The sequence below is a fragment of the Mustela nivalis genome, assembly GCF_964662115.1.
Source record: "Mustela nivalis genome assembly, chromosome: 6".
Classification (NCBI taxonomy): Eukaryota; Metazoa; Chordata; class Mammalia; order Carnivora; family Mustelidae; genus Mustela; species Mustela nivalis.
The window spans coordinates 85676685-85696717 of record NC_139025.1 but is presented as its reverse complement, the minus strand read 5'-3'; the positions used below and the strand labels follow the sequence as shown (position 1 = coordinate 85696717).

General features: G+C 47.9%; 1 protein-coding gene across 4 annotated transcripts; it reads right to left on the bottom strand.

Annotated features, from left to right (window-relative positions):
• Positions 1–464: 464 nt before the first annotated feature.
• On the bottom strand, positions 465–18342 carry RMDN3 (regulator of microtubule dynamics 3). 4 transcript variants are annotated; one of them, XM_082735574.1, is made up of 14 exons: positions 18234–18342; positions 17685–17878; positions 15384–15576; positions 14806–14949; positions 8432–8717; positions 7554–7656; positions 3958–4018; positions 2749–2789; positions 2438–2514; positions 2207–2284; positions 1870–1968; positions 1624–1677; positions 1423–1503; positions 465–1136 (listed from the first exon to the last, which is right to left on the bottom strand). In XM_082735574.1, the coding sequence occupies exons 2-14, from the start codon at positions 17869–17871 to the stop codon at positions 1083–1085; spliced, it is 1458 nt and encodes a 485-aa protein (XP_082591700.1). In that variant the 5' UTR covers positions 17872–17878; positions 18234–18342; the 3' UTR covers positions 465–1082. The 4 variants fall into 4 exon arrangements, with proteins under 4 accessions (XP_082591700.1, XP_082591701.1, XP_082591702.1 ...); XM_082735575.1 differs by lacking the exon at positions 2749–2789 and having other exon boundaries at positions 2438–2513; XM_082735576.1 differs by lacking the exon at positions 2749–2789 and having other exon boundaries at positions 2438–2513; positions 18201–18272.
• Between the last annotated feature and the right edge of the window lie 1691 nt (positions 18343–20033).

The following is a 20033-nucleotide window of genomic DNA, read 5'->3' as shown; positions in this document are numbered from 1 at the left end:
GTTGATCCTACTGTATTTAGGGAGATAGGAAGACAGTCAAGTTAATGCAGCTTTGTTTAAAGAATGGAGTACCTCTCCAGTCTTTTCTTTCATTTCTATACCACATAACAAACCTGGGATGGTAGAGTAAGCCAGGGTGACAGAATCTGGAATGGAAGCTTGGTTCTTATATAAAAGCATGTCAGTCCTATAAACTTACCTCAATTATTCTTGTAGGTGAGTTAGTTTATCAGGTGAGATTACGCTTTGTGCTGTTGGCCCTAAGAGTAAAATAGTTGGAATAGGCCTTGTTAGGCTAAAAGCAGCTCTCTGTGTTGTACATAACTAAAATTTCCATTGAAAATAGCTTTAACCCAAGAGCTTAAACTTTTTGGTGCTATTTTTCTGTTTGTCTGCAGTAGTTTCGGTAGTAGAAAACAGGGAAATGTCAAGCAAGAAAGGAGCGGATGGCAAACATAAGAGAATATAGTCAAATTTGGTTTATTTCAGGTTTATACCAAAATATATTCCAGGCAACTCTTTAAGATCATTGTTTCACAGTTTCATAAGCCTTATGCACTGGTGTCCTTCCAAAAGCCGCCAGGACTCTGTAAGTGAAGTGGTCTAGCTCCTCAGCCCAGGAATACAGTTAGAATCCACATGATAGATAAGAAGAGGGCAATATCCATGGGCTGCCCTGACCTTTCCTTTTACCCTGATAGGGTATAAGAACGATATAATTTGGTTTTAAATATTAATAGAAAAGATTAGTGAGTACAAGTTCTGTGTTTTGTTCTTAGAGCTTTTTGAAGTTCACCGACCTCAGCAGTAGGCTGAAGGCAGCCGTCAGTGCTATATATATCTTGATTTTTCAAGAATTCACTTAAGACAACTATAGAAATCCAGGCCTTAAGTACTTCCCCAATTTCAGATAAAATAAGGGATTAGAATAAATTAACCAGTGGGCAGTGGGAAAGAAACTGGGGAATGGTTATGGATACCAGTCAGACCCAGGAGTCAGGACCATCACTTAAGCAGTCTTAGATTCCTGATGATCTAAGCAGGGCATTCTCCCTCAAGTCATGAAGGCCACTGAAATGCAATTATTCTCTTAAAATTATTTCCAATTCTTCCAAGTCCTTCTGGAAAGCCGAATCCTAGGGAGACAAGAAAGACTAGGCCTCAAAAATCTAAGCCAACTCCCAAACCACTGATAACTTCCCTTCTGAGCTCTGTTATCAGTCTTTACCTTCCCAGGATAGCCTGCAGCCTATGAAATCTGCCCCCTCCCCAAGGTGAGATATATACAAAGATGACTACATGCAAAAGTGTAAACTATCTTTTATAGGGAAAATAAAACCTCAAGGGAAGATTTTCTTCCCTGGAAAAGTTCAAATGATTCAATAATGGAACCCAGTATTAGGAAGCTCTTCAAAGTATTACCTCATTGGTGACATCTGGCAGCTCCAGGGCTAACTTCATCCATTGTCTAGCTTCAGAGTTTTTTCCTAGTTCTCTGTAGCACTGAGAAGAGACAACAGTGAAAACCTGGGAGAAACGCCACCAGGAGACTGAACTTTCAGGACTTCCCATTATATATCAACATGTGATTTCATCTATGTTGAAAAAAGCAGGTGAGTTTACCTTGGAAATATATACCCTCCCTGCTTTAGAAAATCCTGGCTGTAGTTCTTCAGCCTAGAAAAGGAAACAAGGCATTTCAGGGAATTTCCAAATTCAAGTCAGGCTGAAGTTTATTAAATAGAGCTTTCCAGTCCTGGCCTGGGGAACTCTATTTTTATAAGCTGTCCAGGTGGTTCTGACTTTCTCCTTTAACAGGCAAGCCTAAAATTACAATTTACCAAAAATCCCTCCCTTCTTTCCCAATACCTTCAGGAAGCTTTGGAGGGCATCCTGCACAGTGGCGCTGAGAGGGCTTTCAAACAAAGCTGCAGCAGTTTTTTTTTCTAGCCAGCTCAGGTGAGAGACCTGCCACCAAAAGATCCAAGTGTGAATAAAAAAAAAACGTGGTTTGTTTTGTTTTTGAGAGAGAGAAAACTGAGGAGGGCAGGCAGCAGAGGGAAAGAGACTCTCAAGCAGATTCCCTGCTGAGCTTGGAGCCTGACAGAGGCTCAGTCTCACGACCCTAAGATCACAACCTAAGCCAAAACCGAGAGTAGGGAGTTCAACCACCTGAGCCACCCAAGTGCCCCAGAAGGCAGCTTACCTGGTAGCACCACCTGCCGAGGAGAAAGTGAGCCATAGGGTTTTCTGGCTGGAGAGCGATGGCTTTGTCCACATGCTCCTGAGGGGAAAAATGTAAATATAAATTGACATCAGAGTTGCTAAAGGAAGACAAGTCGTAGAGACTATAGGAACATGCTTTGCAAGGAGCAAGGGAAGAGCAGGGAATCTGGACTAGAGCAGCACCAGGGAAGGAAGAAAAGCCTTTCCTCACCTTGAAGCTAAAGCCACTCTGGATGCGCCTCTGGATGCTCTCATGCTCAGCCAGCTGACCACAGAGCACCGCGTACCTAAGGGGAAAAGCCGCAGGAAGCTCGGGGACAAGGAATGGGCTTCCCATCCACTGCCCCCAACCCCTCAAGTAAAGCTGAAAACAGCATCTCTGTATGTACAAAATTCCTCTTTTCACAGATCTGTGGTCCGTCCTACTTCACATTCTTTAGCAAACAGTGGTAGGCTCACAATTCTCCAAAGTATGCTAGGTACAAAAAAGTGGGGTCCACCAGTCAACTTCTCATACTTAACATTTAGGCAGTGTCTCTGTCCAAGCCTCCACAAGTTTCCCCCTATAATGAGTATAACCATTAGGGGTCATAAAAACTTAAAAAGCAGATCTCTAATAATCAGCATCAAAATATAAGGGACCTAAGTACATGGGTTCTTATCTCCGGAGCAGACACTAAAAAGGTCTCATTGGCTTTAAAAGCATACAGGCATGTCCTTGGGAAGCTGTACTCCAGGACAAACTGGGATGGGATGGACACTCTATGAAATTCTCATATTCATTTGGGAACCAAGAGAAGCAGAGGAAGAAAGTCCACATCCTTCCTTCCATGGGGAACAAAACCCCCAGCTTCCCATCTTCTGTCTTCAAAAACAAAGGCCTCACTACTCTATCCCCCCACCATTGTTTCTAGAAGCACAGCTGACATTAAATGAATGTCTAGAGACCCAAGGTGCTTTTTCATATATTCAACAAATACTAGGGCGGCAGAGGCTCGTTTCCGGATTTCCTCCAAAAAGCCACTCCTCAAGAATAAAGTGTAGGCCAGTTTCCATCCTTGGGTGTCCAGGAGCCCCAAGGAAATCCAGAGAAGTGGCAATGACCTGGCCTCTGAGAAGAGCTCTTGCAGAGACAATCTTAGGATAGAAATATGGAAAGCAAAGGAGAGGTGAGAAGGGAATTTTCAATAAAACTGAGGTGCTGGAACCAGGCCCCAGGAATGAGTTGGCCTTAACCCATGGAAGTTGGCAGAACTTTGCCTCTCATGAGACAACAAAAGCAAGGCTGATGTTTTTGTAAGGTAATCAACTAAACTTCCTGGGGTTGAGCTCACATTCATTTTAACTCATGCAAGCCAAGCAAAGAAGCCAAAGTCTACCACCAGCCAGGGACTGCAGTCAGGGGGAAAAAGCTTGTGCAGGACACGGGAGCCACCCTCCCTGAAGAGCCAAGAACCCTCAAATTCTGTAGCAAGGATGACTCTTAAAATGGTACGCATTTCTCTAAGTCCCTCTAAGCCCCAACAACAACAAATCTTTGAATTCCCCCTTGCCTCACTCCCAGAGCACTTTCCAATGAAAACTCCCCTGGGTCCCTGGTTTGGATTAGGCCCAGCCGTATGATAATAAAAAAGGCCAGAGCTCCCTCTCCTGTTTCCTCAGGCAGAGAAATGGCTCTCTTCCACTGTAACTCATGCTAGCTCGTTACAGGACTCTGCAGGGGTTACTTACCACTGGTGACATTCAGCATTCTCATCCCCCTTCTCCAGGGCAGCCTCCGCTTCTTCTTTTCCTGTAGGGACAAAGGTGATTCAGAGTTCATAAGGGCTCCCATGCAGACTTCGACATGAGGAGCTGTGGCAAGAATGACTGCTCTAGTCCTTACCAATCCCTACCCAACCTGGACTTGTTTGGAATATTGAATTTGAGCAGAATGAAAAGCTACAAATAGCTTCCCAGGGATAACCTCTGCTTTACCTCATTCTTTTCCCTACCTCTGTCATCCACTGCCCAATTACCTTCTTTTTATAACACCCACCTGATGTGTTCAAAGTTGTTGGGGTTTGGGTGGGGGGGTTGTTTGTTTAAGCATTGGGGGCTGGGAGAGAGAATCTCAAGCAGACAACGTTCTGAGCAGAGAGCCCCATGTGGAGCTCGAACTTACAACCCTGAGGTCATGACTTGAGCCAAAACCAAGAGTCCGGGGTGCCTGGGTGGCTCAGTGGGTTAAAGCCTCTGCATTCAGCTCAGGTCATGATCCCAGGGTCCTGGGATCGAGCCCCACATCAGGCTCTCTGCTCAGCAGGGAGCAGGGAGCCTGCTTCCTCCTCTCTCTTTGCCTGCCTCTCTGCCTATTTGTGATCTCTCTCTGCCAAATAAATAAATGACATCTTAAAAAAAAAAAACAAAAGACAAAACCAAGAGTCCAACAGTCACCTGACTGAGCTACCCAGGCATCCCTCAAAGCTTTTTATTTTAAGATATTATTTTTTTTAAAGATTTTATTTACTTATTTGACAGAGAGAGAGATCACAAGGAGGCAGAGGGGCAGGCAGAGAGAGAGGGGGAAGCAGGCTCCCCGCCGAGCAGAGAGCCTGATACCGGGCTCAATCCTAGGACCCTGAGATCATGACCCAAGCCAAAGGCAGAGGCTCAACCCACAGAGCCACCCAGGCACCTCAAGATTTTATTTTTTTTGACAGAGACACAGTGAGAGAGGGAACAGAGCCCAGGGAGTGGGAGAGGGAGAAGCAGGCTTCCCACCAAGCAGGGAGCCTGATGTGGGGCTTAAACCCAGGACTCTGGGATCATGACCTAAGCCTAAGGCAGATGCTTAACAACAGCCACCCAGGTGCCCCTCAAAGTATTTTAAATATAAAAGAACCCAATGGTTGGGGCGCCTGGGTGGCTCAGTGGGTTAAAGCCTCTGCCTTCAGCTCAGGTCATGATCCCAGGGTCCTGGGATTGAGCTCTGCCTTGGGCTCTCTGCTTAGCAGGGAGCCTGCTTCCTCCTCTCTCTCTCTGCCTGCCTCTCTGCCTACTTGTTATTTCTGTCAAATAAATAAGCAAAATCTTTAAAAAGAAAAAAAAAAAAAAAAAGAAAGAAAGAACCCAATGGCAATCAAATTGTCCCAAAGAGACCTTATCCTAGGGGCGTATAGGCATGCTTTAGGGTGTCCATGAATCCCTCTGAAGTTGTATAAAAATTTAGGTGCATCTGTATTTTATTGAGGAGAGGGTCTGCCTTTCCTTTTGATCAAATTCTCATAAGACTGTGATCTAAAAATAATCACATCTCTATGCCAAAACTCCTCACCAGAGCCAAATGTCTGACCAGAAATGACATTCATTTAGTTTCCTAAGCACCAAGACTGACAAATCAAGGCCTAAACACATGAAAGCTCTTGACAAGGATCTGCTATGCGGTCATGTAGTCTGGCGCCTTCTAGCTGAGGAACATCATGCCTACAATACTGGAGAAAAGAGCATACTGCCAAATGGGACTTCTCCTTTGATTAAAATGGAGAGCACTTCAAAGGGAATGTGGAGAAGATGGGGCAAAAGTAATGGGTTGAGGTGATAGGCTGGCTGATGTGAAAGGTTTCCTCATGTTTAAATGATAGTAATGATGGTAAGATGTTGTATATCCAACAAATACATTTTTAAGTTGGCTGATGAGAAACGCTACCGCCAACCCCCTCTCCACCCCCTGCACCTTAATCTCCCCTTTTTAAACAATGACTGTGTATGGCCCCATCAGTGAGGGACATTGTCTCTCAGCAGATTTTTTCTTTGCCCACCTCAAAGCGCTATCTTACTAGAAAGTAAGAGCTCAGCATTCTTTCCTGCCAAGCTAGACAAAGGAGTAAGAAGATACCACATAATATCCCACAGAATGGCTGCCTCTTGGTGCTCCGACTTTTAGAGATAGAACAAAATGGAAAGGACCATGAAGGATGGTCCTAAAAAGCCAAATTCTGGGGCCTCCAAGGCTGCTCCACCTGTGGTTCAGCAGGAGCAGACTTGCACAGGGGGGTCCAAACTCTGCAGATCAGACCAGAGCACTGACAATGGCTGCTCTAACCATCACCCACCTTTAGGTTTCATGCTGGCCACTGTACTAATAACTGATGCTCAATGGGGGTGCTGGGGTTAAGCTCCAACTCTTGGTTTTTGGCTCATGATCTCAGGGTGGTGAGATCAAGTCCCATGCTGGACTCCACATTTCTCTCTCTCCTCCCCATCCCCCCACAACCCTGCTCATGCTCTCTAAAATAAATAAAATCTTTAGGGGGGGGAAAAAAAAGATAACAATCAAAAGGAAAGGAAAGATTCTTGTTGGTACCAAGGAGTCCAAATACCAGCCCAAAAGCTCATGAGAATCCTTACCTCAAATTTAGGAGGGAACACAGAAACTTTTGAAAAGAAAGAAGCAAAAAGTAATTAAGCACCTCTGTTAAAACCTGGAGATTTTTCTGATGATCTGCCTCAATAAACATTCAACTCTACTGACCTGTTCTTTCTATATTGACAATTCTACAAATGCTTGAAACAATGACCTTGAGGTATTGTCAGATTCTACATTAGCAAAGATTCGATGTTTCTAAGTGAGGAGGTAGACATATCCACTTTGGAAAGTTAACTTTAGGTATCTAACTGAACCACAAGACCTAGAAGCCCACTGACAGTATCCGACTTGTGTTTGGGTAGGCAGGACCCATCTTCCCCACACAACCAGTCATTTTTCAAAGTCCCAGAATTCTCAGTGACATGACAGATAGGGACAAGCCCTAAGCTTGGCATCATTCATATGCACCCTATCCGCCCAGACACAGACTTTGGCAACAGAGTTTTTAAGTAGATCCCAAGGACTCATAAGCTAGCAGAATTCTTCCAAACTGCTGCTCATAGGCTCTCACCAAACATGGTCTGCTGATACTCTCAGAGAACACCTGCCTCAAAGGCTCCATAACTCAAACCAGATTCCTAAGCAGCAGCAAAAAAAAAAAAAAAAAAAAACCTTCAGATTAAGAAAACAGGCTTTGCCCTCTCCTGCAGGTGGGGAGTGAGAACAATTATCCAAGTCTGCTACAGCTACCCCTAAAAACATTTGCACCGGTATTAATCATAATGTGCAGGGAAGCAGTGACCACTGTCTAAAAAAGGAAGCAGAAGTCCCTGGGAACCCGAGTTTGTCCCCAGTGAATAACTGAACCACCACTACCCCGACAGCCTATTATCTTGGTGGTTCCCCTGAGCCCCAAACAGATGGACCAGCTCAGCCCCAGAATCAGTGACCTTCCCATGAGGAATCTGTCAGTACTTACCATTTAGGGCATATGACTTCTTCTCGCTCACCTCTTCAGTGAGCTCACACATGTCACTATAGGCCCGGGCCAGGCGCCAGAGAAAGTCCTGCCGGCTTCCATACTGTAGACCAAACAGAGAGGGAGGGATGAGACCCCTCTTCTTCAGCTGCAGATAACTGGGCCTCTGGCCTTCTACTCAAGCCCTAGGTTTTAGTTTCCAAGCTAGTGTGTTATACACAGACATCAGGCCAGCCTTAGGCACAGCCCTCCGCCCCTACACGCCCCCACCCGCAGTTAGCTAACCGGTGATCCGTCATCTCTGCCCAGTAGCTTGCAGAAGCCTCCGAGTAAGGGCCCACTGTGAGGAGCAAAGCTCAACTCCAACACGAAATGCGACAATAAGTCTGGCTGACACAATGAAAAATGTGAATTCTCACATTTCCCAAGAAAAGGAAACATTCTAACTCTGGGACATTTATACCTGGGTGAGCATAAATCTTGGCAGTGAACCAGAGAAGGGAACTGTGGTTGAGTGACCTCCACACTTGTCCCTCGTGATGGAAACTTCAAGTAGGGCAAGCAGCTTAGGCTCTGCCACAAGGGAAATAGAAGATGAAAAAAATATTCCAGTTCTTTCCACACTTCTCTCCACTGTGAGTGGTAGAGCTCTTTTGCAACAGCTCTCCAGGAGGCAGAGGGCTGTGGGGAGGTGGCTCGGGGCAGGCGGTACAACCAGGCCCACAGGACATGCAAGCCTGGGGGGTGCGTGCAGAAGCAGCCAGCTCACCCCTCTTTTCCCTTCCTACGGCCTCTGGCAGGCTTGTGAGCAACACCAGCCTTCCCCTCCTCCCACGGCTTGTGAGGCCAGTGGGGCAGACAGGACATCAGAGCCTTACCGCCAGCTTGTTGTTGAGCAGCAGCTGGAAGCCCTCCCGCCTGTCCTGCTCGCTGCCCTGGTGCAGCTCATCCGCCTGCTGCAGGAGGGGCAGCACATCCTCCAGGCCCGGGGAGCCTGCAGCATCCAGGGCTCCAGCCACCGGGCCTGACGCCACCTCCAGCTCCAGGTCCAGAGAGTCCCTTCTCCCGATCTTCACAGTCTCACAGCTCACTTCATCTTCCCCATCATCACTTTCTCTGTCAGAGTCCCGCTCATAGTCAGACTCAGCATTGGCTGTGGTATAACTGGGGCAGAGAAACAGAAGTGACAAGGTCAAGGGAGATATTTTTTTTTAAGATTTTATTTATTTGGGGCGCCTGGGTGGCTCAGTGGTTTGGGCTGCTGCCTTTGGCTCGGGTCATGATCTCAGGGTCCTGGGATCGAGCCCCGCATCGGGCTCCCTGCTCCGCAGGAAGCCTGCTTCCCTCTCTCTCTCTCTCTGCCTGCCTCTCTGCCTACTTGTGATCTCCGTCTTTCAAATAAATAAATAAAATCTTTAAAAAAAAAAAAAAAGATTTTATTTATTTGACAGGCAGGCGGGGTGGGGGGGGGGAGCGGGCTCCCCACTGAGCAGAGAGCCTGATGCGGGGATTGATCCCAGGACCCTGAGATCATGACCTGAGCCGAAGGCAAAGGCTTAACCCACTGAGCCACACAGGAACTCCAACGGAGTTATTTAGCCTCAGAGCTCTAGGGCTGTCTCCCACCCACAAAGGGACTCCTGCTGTCCAGAGCACCAAGTAAAAACCATTTCTACCACATAGGGGCAGAGAAAGCTTCCTATGGGAACCACAGACTGGCAAAATGATCCCGGAGGGAAAGTGACCAGCTGGGGGCACTGGGGCAGTCAGGGGTCAATACAAGATGATCCCTCCCGCCCTGCAAGCTATCAAGTTGGCCAGATAATCAGAAAAAACAGAAGGCTAGAAAGAAGCCTAGAAAGGAATTTACCAAAATGTTGCTAATAGATCTCATGATAGAAGAATTAAAGGAAGTTTTTCTACTTTTTAACATTACATATAATTGTTTTACTGAGCATATATTCTTTTAAGTAAAAAAGAAAGAAACGGTTTTTAAGATAAAAACCATTATGTAAGTGGAGCTGATATCCTGAGCCGGGCGGCTCACCAGGCTAAGTGTGTGTCGGTCATTTTTGCCTTATCAGCCAAAAGCACCGCCAGAAACAACATGGGTGGGTGCCAGCCTCCAAGGCCACAGGCAGCCCAAATATCTACATCTTCTTTCTCAATTCTCCGAACAACTCTGTCCTAAGTTAGCAACCAAACCTAAACCACAATACGAGTAGCCCCTGGAAACCTTAGGAACCTGCTGCGGTGGGGAAAGGCCACGTTGCAGCTGGAATCAGGAGAGGAGGAAGATGGAAACAGAAGTGCCTGCAAAGATTTCTCTGGGGCCGCCACAAGCCAGGCAGGCGCGTCCCTGGAACCCCCTACCTTGATGCACTCACTGAAGGGGAGGCCGCGTTTCTGTTGGATCGTAGCCTTCACTGGCGGCTCATCCGGGTGTTCTCCCTAACTGCCAACTGAATCAGACAAAAACTGAGCAAAGGACAATGTCAGACTTCCAGGGTCCAGAAGCAGACACCAGAGAAGCCTCCAGACTTGAGTGAAGGAAAAGCAGCTTCTTTTAGAGCCAGAAGGTTCTGAAGCACAGGGAAGATCTTAGGGTCCCTTAGGGATATGCCTTCCTCCATCCTAGAATGATGACAGGGACAGGATACTGAGCTGGCACAAAACAGACCTGAAGAAGAGATAAGAAAGGCACCTACAAACACAGGGCAAGGCAGGTCCAAGTGGTAGGCCAGAAAGCCACACACAAGGAGATGGGCTCCACCCAGAAGGTACCAAGTAAGCAAACAGACCAAGTTCCCTGTCTGTGCCCCTGCTTCACAGAGGAGCTTCCAGACTCATCTAAAAAATGGCTCCAAAAACCTGTAGGGTATTGACCTTAGCTACACCTTACTTTTTAAGATGTTACCCAAGTTCCTTCCCCTCTAGCAACGGGCACTAGAAACATTAGAAATTAGAGGCACAGGAAAAGTGGCAGAGGTTTTACAACCAACCTGAGTAGTGATGAACAAGACCACACAGAAGCAGCCTAGACAGACTCCCAACCAATTCTGAAGCCTGGAACAATAACCTGCCCAAATAAGAAAATCAAATCAGAGTCTACCAGCACCTCTACTCAGCCCAGCCAGGCCAAAGGCATGATGGATAAATGGGTTAATATGGGGTAAGGAGACAGAGTTTTGTACCGTATTGTTAGAAAGAAAGGGAGACACCATTGCCTGAACTCCCTCCAATGAGGAGTTCAAATCAGGAGTCTCCTGGGGAGGGACCCTTGCTCTGATCACTTCTAGTGCATAGCAATCAGCAGTCTCTCTCCAGGGAGCTCATGTGGCTGAGGAATGGGAGTGATCAGGAAGACCCCACTGCCCACAGAGTAAGAGCTGGTGGAGCCAGTGAGGCAGGGAAGCCCCAGTGAGGCTGAACAGTGAGGAGGCCTTTTTGGCACCTCAGCCCCACTTCAGGGAGCTCTGCCTTGCTAACCTGCACCCCGCTGGCTGCCATGCAGTGGGCGGCCAGACACCTGGTGCCTCAGCACAGACATCAGTCCCGTGAGCTTCCAGGCCTTCCACAGCAACATGGGCTGCGACCCTATGTTCACATCATGCTCTTCCACATGTCAGACCACCAATCCAGCCCATGGAGAAACACACCAGAGCAAGGATGGTCCCTTAAAAAGGCTCTTCGGAGCTGTATCCTTGGGTGGGACACATTGTTCCCACATATGGTAGAGAACCCATGGCTCCTTCGGAGCAAGGAGGCCAGAGACGCCCAACTCTACCCCTTGAGGAGAGCCCACGAGTCAGTGATCAAGGACTCAGTTACTCACATATCCCCTTCCGATAATTAAGTTTCCTTCTTTTGACTCCTCCTAAGCCCCATTAGAGGGGCTGATCTAAAGCATTCAAAGACAACCAGGCATGGGAGACCCTCAGTGGTAGGGAAGATAAGACCAACCTAAACGAGGTAATAAATGCCCAAGAAGGAGTGGCAGTGAGGTTGCAGGCAATCTTTCTGGCTGGGATGCCTGGGAAGGCTTGCTGGAGGAGCTGGTGTTTGAGGGCAAGCTGGGTTTTGACCAGGAGAGAAGTTACGTTACGTTTGGTACAATATTCAGGGAACAAGCCTGTGGACCCACACAGTGACTCTGCCTCTGCCATATTCAGTCAGTCCCCTAGGAGCTCAAAGTTGCTATTTTATGCAGAAGAAAAGGGAATACAGCTTTCGGTGGAGTAGGCTATTCAATGTTCTTAGCTTTTCATCCCTCAAAGAAGCGCTCCCACAAGTTCAAAGCCATTCCAGTTTCATCTCCTCCCCAAATTCCCCCTTGACCTATATGGCAGTGACCATGACAAAAAGAATTATCCACCATGGGCACTGCCCCAGAGAGCACCAGCTAAACCGGAGTCTTGCACTTCATACCACACCAGCAGCTACTACATGCCTCCAGATCGGTCATGGGCTAAGTCTGCTAGTAATTAAGAAAGCCACCTTTCCTCTCATCCCATCAGGTGGCTGATAAGCCAGTCCTTCCCCTTAGGGCCTTCACAGCCCCAGTGAGCACCTCAAGCAGTGAAGCTCCCATAAGCTTCCCGGGTTAAATCCTCTGGCTCTCACTGTTGCCCAAACTTTGCACAACTTTCTTTCTTAAGATTTATTTACTGGAGAGGGAGAAAGAGCAAGTGAGCACATGTGCACAGGCAAGCAAAGGGAGAGGAAGACAATCTGAGCAGACTCCCCGCTGAGCACGGAGCCCTACCCCAGACTCAATCCCACTGCTCTGAGATCATGACCTGAGCCAAAATCAAGACTCAGTCGCTCAAACAACTGAGCCACCCAGGTGCCCCTTGTGCCACTTCTTGAAATCATCACTGAAGGCCCTGAGTTCTGTATCACTTTGGGCAGAGCTGTGACCTCTCCTGTTCTACCCTCTTACAAATGCTAAGTTTCCCACCCAAGTGACCTGCTTGAATGGGTTGCATACAAATGCTCCTTAAGTCTCAGGGTCCACTACCAATTACTTTGTCCTTCTTTTCAGTCCAGATATTCCAGATATGCCAAATACAAATCCATTTTGCCCTTGACAATGTAGGTAACAGGGATCAGAGAACTCTGACAACAGTAGTCACAAAGGAAGGACTAGAGCTCTTACGGAGACGGCTTGTTGCAAGAGGTGCCTGGGCAACCAATAATCAAACCCAGGACAGATGCCCAATAGCAGGAATATGGAAAAAGAGTGAACTGTTATTCTCCATTTTCCTAGGAAACCAAATAAGGAGAGAGAGGCAGGACAGTATATTGTCCCAAACAGAATGAGGCTGAAATTTCTTAAGATGTACAGATCATACTGCCATGGGTAGGTCTTCCCTGGGCCATGAGCTGTGGCAGCCCTCAGTCCATGGGAAGAACTCCCAAGGGCTCCATGGGCTCCATGGGCTAGTTCTTCCCGTAAAGGCCTTTCCGTGCCCCCACAACCAAGCCATGCCATAGATCACAGACCCCCCCAACCTCTGCGGATGAGCGCCGCTGAGCCTGCACTTAATAGCTGTGTAACTCTGGGCAAGGCATTGAGCCTCGCTGAGCCTCAAGTCTCTGTCAGAAAAGGAAGAAGAGCAGCACCAACTTCCTAGGATCCCTGGAAGGATTAGGTGAGGAAATGGCTCTAAAGTGCTTGGCATGGTGTCTGCCAGAGGAAAAATAAACAGTAGTTACCATCATAAAGTGTTTCAGCTAAAGAACATTGCTAGGATACCTGGGTGACTCAATCATTAAGCATCTGCCTTGGGGGGAGTGGAGTGGCGCCAGGGTGGCTCAGTGGGTTAAGCTTCTGCCTTCGGATCAGGCATGGTTTCAGAGTCCTGGGATTGAGCCCCACACTGGGCTCTCTGCTCAGCAGGAAGTCTGCTTTCCGCCACCATACCCCCCTCCCCCGCGCCCCGGCTGCCTCTCTGCCTACTTGTGCTCCCTCTGCCAAATAAATAAATAAAATCTTTAAAAAAAAAAAAAAAAAAAAGCGTCTGCCTTCAGCTCAGGTCATAATCCCAGGTTCCTGGGATCAAGCCCCACATCAGGCTCCCTGCTCAGCAGAAGGCCTGCTTCTCCCTCTCCACTCCCCCTGCTTGTGTTCCTTCTCTTGCTTTCTCTCTCTGTGTCAAATAAATAAATAAAATCTTAAAAAAAAAAAAAAAAAAAGAAGGACATTGCTGCAAAGATCACCCTGAATGGCTGTATGCATGTTTACAGCTGAACCAGTGCTTCTGTCCCAATCTTTTCCTTGGGGAGGAAAAGGTCAGCCTCCAGACCTCACAGAGGAGCTAGCAGCAGACAAGGGCAGAAGCTGCCAATGACAGTGTCCAGCTCCACAACAAAGATAATTCATTCAGACTCCATCCTTGAGACCAAAGTTTCAAAATGGCACTAGTGACTTAAAATCAAAAAGCCCTTGGCCTGAGCATGTTTAGAGGCTGTCTACCAGACTCCTGCCTGATGTCCTGGCGCACAGTAAGCCCTACAAGCAGAGCTGCTGGGCTACTACATATTCAAGACAGTCAGCTCCCACCTGTGAGGATGGCAAGCAAGCACGAGCAAGCCTCCCATGTGGGAAGAGAGGAGCTTCCAGGAGAGGGGAGCACAGTTAGAGGTTAGAGGGCTCTGGAAACCTGGCTCAGCCACTGAGTGAAGGAAATAAAGTCATGAAAAAACAGTTATAAAGTTCTTGTGATAACACAGCCAAATGCTCAACTAATATTACAGGAAACATGAAAATAAAAATTATGGCTACGTAAAAAACCAATTCCAAAGGGGCACCTGGGTGGCTCAGTGGGTTGAGCCGCTGCCTTCGGCTCAGGTCATGATCTCGGGGTCCTGGGATCGAGTCCCGCATCGGGCTCTCTGCTCAGCAGGGAGCCTGCTTCCCTCTCTCTCTCTCTCTCTTTTCCTGCCTCTCCATCTACTTGTGATTTCTGTCAAATAAATAAATAAAAAATCTTTAAAAAAAAAAAAAAAACCAATTCCAAGGAAAATGACAGATGTAAGCAAAAAGCACTGTTAATATCTCATTTGCCTAAGTGACATAAGGCGGATGGTTTTTCTTGTTTTACCTATTCCTTATTTTATTCATTTATATCCTTACCTTGTGCCCAAGATTACTGACAGCAGCTCAGTGTGAATTTTCCAGAGATAAAAAGCACTTTTACAAAAGGTCCCCTGGCCGAAGTCATAACTGCCTCCAGGAGAAAGGACTCACCCGCCTTCACTCTCAGCATCTGTGAATGTGGCTCCCGAGGTGGCTGTGAAGTAGACAGAGCTGGACCCAGTAGAGTCACTCCTCTCCCGGGCAAACGGGAACCTTCGCCGCCGAGCCACTCTCTGGCTCTCTTCCATGTGGGATCTGAAAGGCGGGTCCCTTTAGAGAGGGTGCCATTAGGTCCCAGCCAGCCCGTCGCTTCCCTCCACGAAGGAACCTCTCACTAATGCTGCTCAGTAAAGAGCCAAACACAGAGAAAATCCTGGGTTTCTACCCTCAGAAGAACAAGGACAGCTCCCCGGGCCCAGCCTGCACGGGCAGCCCAGCTAAGTCAGCATAAAGGATGTCAGCGGCTACAACAGACCAAAAGGAGGGGAGCCCCAAAGCACCATGGAACTTACAGAAGAAGGCAAAGTACGAAGCATACAGCTTCCCTGCTAGTTATGTAAGGAGCTACACAACTGTCTCTGCTTCTGAGACGGCAGCAAAGGCCAGGACACAGCTCAGCTGAGCAAGCTGCAGGGGCTGAGAGCAGCTGAGGGTCCGAGGGCAGTGGGATGGAAGGCTGCATCACTCACCGGACCTCCCCAACGATCTGGCCGGCCAGGCCCTGCAGGCTGCTCCGCAGCTCCTCTACCTCACGCCGCAGGGCCGCCAGCCCCGTCAGCACGAAGTCCAGGCGCTCCAGCACCTCCTCCTGCCCTTCCCGCGGAAGGCTGACCAGCTCCGCAGCATCTCCAGCCTCCCTGGGGCCTGCCCGCAAAGGCCTCACTGAAGGAAGGACAGCACACAGTGACGCTCAGGGGACAGGGTGAGGAAGAGATCTTTGACCTGGAATTTAAGAACACCTGCTTCTCACTGGAGCTCAGTTTACCAAAACCCTTGTGACTCAGACAGTAAATGTTCACAGCTAAGTCTTGTTAACAAGTCTTCAAGTAATTATTCAAAGAAAAAAAAAATCAAGATCCCAGTCTCTACATAAGAGCCCCCTCTGTCCGCAGAAGCTTTCACGCCGCAGTCTTTAGCAGTACCGCACCCTAATGTAAAATGCTGGCAAGAACACAGTACTGGTCGCCTGGGTGGCTCAGTGGGTTAAGCCTCTGTCTTCAGTTCAGGCCATGATCTCCGGGTCCTGGGATCGAGCCCCACATCAGGCTTTCTGCTTAGCAGGGAGCCTGCTTCCCCCTCTGTCTCTGCCTGCCTCTCCGCCCACTTGTGATCTCTGTCAAATAAAATCTTAAAAAAAACAAAAAAAAAAAACAAAAAAAACCACAGTACCTAGAAGGCAGGACACCTGCGCTGCAAAAGGAAAACAAAATCCTTTACCTGTCTAGCTAGTTCCCAAATACAAGGCAGCCAATACCAGCCACACTGCAGAACTAAAATGGAACTCAAATTCTGGGCTTTCACTCCACAGAGAAGAGCAAAAGAAACTCTGATCCTCTCAAGGACTTCATGTAGTATCATCAGAGAGGAGCAAAGAGAAAGGGACAGTTACTAAGAGAAAAGCCCACCCACACCCCATGGGAAAAACACCATTCCTGAGCCCTCATTGGAGCTCTGGGTAAATTCCAACAATAAATGCTAATAAAAGAGCAGCTCCCCAAGGCCATTGGACTGGAAAATGTAAAAATAGTAAAGAAACCAGGAAGGCAGGACCCACAGTGCAGGCAAACATCAATGTGTTCAAGGACGTCTAGTGAGAGTCTAGGCTGGATTACAGCACACACCCGATATTATTCAGGAATGTACAGCAAGAGCGAGCTCTGGGGGGCACCCGGCTGAATCAGCTGGTAGAGAATGAGATTCCTGATCTTGGGAGCATTAAGTTCGAGCCCCATGTTGGGTGAAGAAATTACTTAAATAAAACTTTAAAAAAAAAAAAAAAAAAACCTTTTAAGAAGAAAGAAAGATCTCTGGGAACATCGCCCCTTTCTCCAAACACCTACTGCTAAGAAATTACAAATAAGCCACAAGGAAAAGACAGACAAGCACTCTTTTAATACTAGGTTACCAACATGTTATAAAATGCTGACAAACAGCTGCAACCAGCACGGATAACTCTTTGAAGATTCTTCTAAAACTAACTTTTCCAATCCATCTGGCGTTTGGTAATCAGAGAACACTCATTCCCAATTAACATAGGGTGACATGATCTCCACGCCTCTCCATTACACACACCTGAGGAGAGCGGTTTGAACCAGCCTTAGATGCTTTGCTCAAACAACTTAAGGTCAAAGTTTTCAAAACAAAAGTATTACCCATTTCAGCTGTGGCTGGCTTCCAGCAACATTCAGCCTCAATTGCAGAACATGCACTCCCACGTCTAAGCTGTGCAAGTTCTGGACCAGGTGACTAGGCTCAATCCTACCACTTAACTGCTCTAGGACACCCTGAGTGAAGTTACATAATCTTTTTGAATCTCAATTTTCAACTAAGGATTAAAAAACAAACAAGAAACAAACTTGGATAGTCTCCACATTCCCTTCAAAGTCTAATACATAATTTAATACATAAGCCTCAAGACTTAATTCCCCTAAGATTAGTTTTCCCTTTTGCCTTATTTTGGACTCTTTTTTCTCTACTAACTAAATCTTTTACCCAACACTAAGCAAGTGCCTTTACAACATATGTAGCACTATTGCGGCCTGAACTAAGAGTAAAGGCTAAACAGCCTTTTCACAATAGACTTTTCCGGGATTACAAGAAAATGTACAGAAAAAGAAGACTGCTTTCCTTTTCAGTTAACTTTACAGAAAAGTGAAACTCTCAGGCACCCCCTCCGTTGTCCCGTCCCACCGGCTCTACTAAAGGCAGCCCGGACCCTAGGCCCATCCATCAGCCACGACTGTGGCCTCAGGGGACCGGCTAGGACGTACCCTGGCGTCCTGGCTCTGAGGTCTGCGTGTAGCCCAGGGAGTTAGGTAGGCTTTGACTGTGGCCATGGCGCCGGGTCCGCTTCCACCGCTGGCTGTAAAGCGCACACAGGAATCCAAGGCCCGCGGCGGTGCCCAGCAACAGTCCCAACCCGGCTTGGGCGCCGCCCAAGACCCCCAGCCTAGACATGCTGCACCTGCAGCCCACGTGAACCACCGGAGCGGGCGGGCGGGGACAAGGGGAGAGAAACTCGTGAGCGTGGTCCTCCCAGACTATCCTCACCCCAATCCGGATCCTAAGGTTTCCGCCAGACCCCTGTGCCCGACTACGTGCCTCTCATCCAGCCTGGGCGCAGGCGCCCCTCCAGCACACCCGCAGCCCTGATCTCAGAGTCAGAGGTTTCTTGGCCTCCGACCCCCGCCCCCAACCCCACGACACTGCAGACAACGAACCCCCCGCCCCGGCTGCAAACTCCAGGCCACCCCCCCCCCCCCCCGCCAGCGCCCTCGGAAGGCGACCTGGCCCGGCAGCAGACCAGCTCAGAGCCTTACCGACCGCTCACAACCAAGCTAGCAGCCTTCACGGCCGCTGCTCACGCTGTCAATGAGCGTGACATCATCAAGCCGCGCCAGCAGACCCGCGCGCTGTTGGGAAGGCGCTCGAGGCTCGGTGTCCGCCCACGCTTTGCCCAGGGGGCGGCGCCAGCAGGGAGCGGGAGAGGGGAACCGGGAGCGAGAAGGGAGGGAGGGAGGAGGAGCGCTGGGAGACTTCTGGGTCTGATGCTTCAGTAGTACCTCTGCTGGCCAGATGAGGTTCCATTTCCCTTCAGTCCCACCAGGTTTCCTGCTGTTCCCGAACGTCTTTTCTCCCTTTGCGTCTGCTGTCGCTTCTGCCTAGAATAATAACCCGTTGTCCTTCTGGACAACATCACCCCCTCCCCATCTTTCCTTGACACTATTTGATTTCGACTTGATTTGCTTCAGTTTTACTAGAACCATTTACTGAGCACAAGACAGTAGCACCCTTAGCAGTTCAAATTAGACCAGATAAATGGCTGGTTACCTTCAAGAGGTCCCAGGGTCACCAGGGCCAGTTTTCACCTAACATAGACAAATCCCAGCACTAAAAAAAATCTTAAACCTTATATGATCTGCAATACCTCGATCAAGAACAGAATTATAAACTGCTTTTTCATTTCCAGAATGTAAATGAAATTCATTCCTCCAATAATATTTTTTAAGCACTTGGGTGAGGCTAAAACTTGAGTTCGTCTCTAATGGCTTAAATTGGTTTAGATACCATTTCGTTCTTTAAAAAATCAATATTCTTCAGGATTTCTGTGCCCGTTGTGAAAATTAATAAAGGGAAACCAAGGGACAACCATACTACTCAATGTCAGTTACAGAAGAATTATCAATTACAGACCCCTAACAGAAGAATCTCAACTGAAGAGAATCATAAATTACAGGCTCCCACAGAAAAAGATGTACATTGCATCCCCTGAAATAAATCGGCCCCCTGCAACTCAGCCTATGAAAAACCATCGTCACCTTTAACTCTTGCTACTCTCCAGTGGATTGATCTTCAAAACAACTCCTCCCAACTTCCTCCTTCTTTTCCGTAAAATAACACTTCTCTTCTTTGTTTGTTGAACTTGCCTCTGGTTTTGCTGTAGCTTTCTTGTCCTGGATTACAAACCTCTGCTATCCCTAAATAAACCTATGTTTTTTGTTGGTAAAACAATTGGCAGTTGTTTTTTTGTTTTTTTGTTTTTTTAAGATTTTATTTATGGGGCGCCTGGGGGGCTCAGTGGGTTAAACCTTCTGCTTGGGCTCAGGTCATGATCCCAGGGTCCTGCGAGCCCTGCTTCCCCCGCCCCCTTTCTTCCTGCCTCTGCTTACATGTGATCTCTGTCTGTCAAATAAATAAATAAATTCTTTTTTTTTTCTTTTTCTAAGATTTTCTTTATTTCTTTCACAGAGACAGATCACAAGTAGGCAGAGAGGCGGCAAGGTGGGGGTAGGGGGAAGCAGGCTCCCCACCAAGAGAGAGCCCGACGCGGGTCTCGATCCCAGGACCCCGAGATCATGACCTGAGCCGAAGGCAGAGGCTTTAATCCACTGAGCCACCCAGGCGCCCCATAAAATCTTTTTAAAAAATAAAGATTTTATTTATTTATTTGACAGAGAGAGACGAAGTGAGAGAGGGAACACAAGCAGAGGGAGTGGGAGAGGGAGAAGCAGGCTTCCCATGCAACAGGAAGCCTGATGCAGGGATGGGTCTCAGGATCCTGGGGTCATGACCTGAGCCCAAGGCAGATGCTTAATGATTGAGCCACCCAGGCGCCCCTG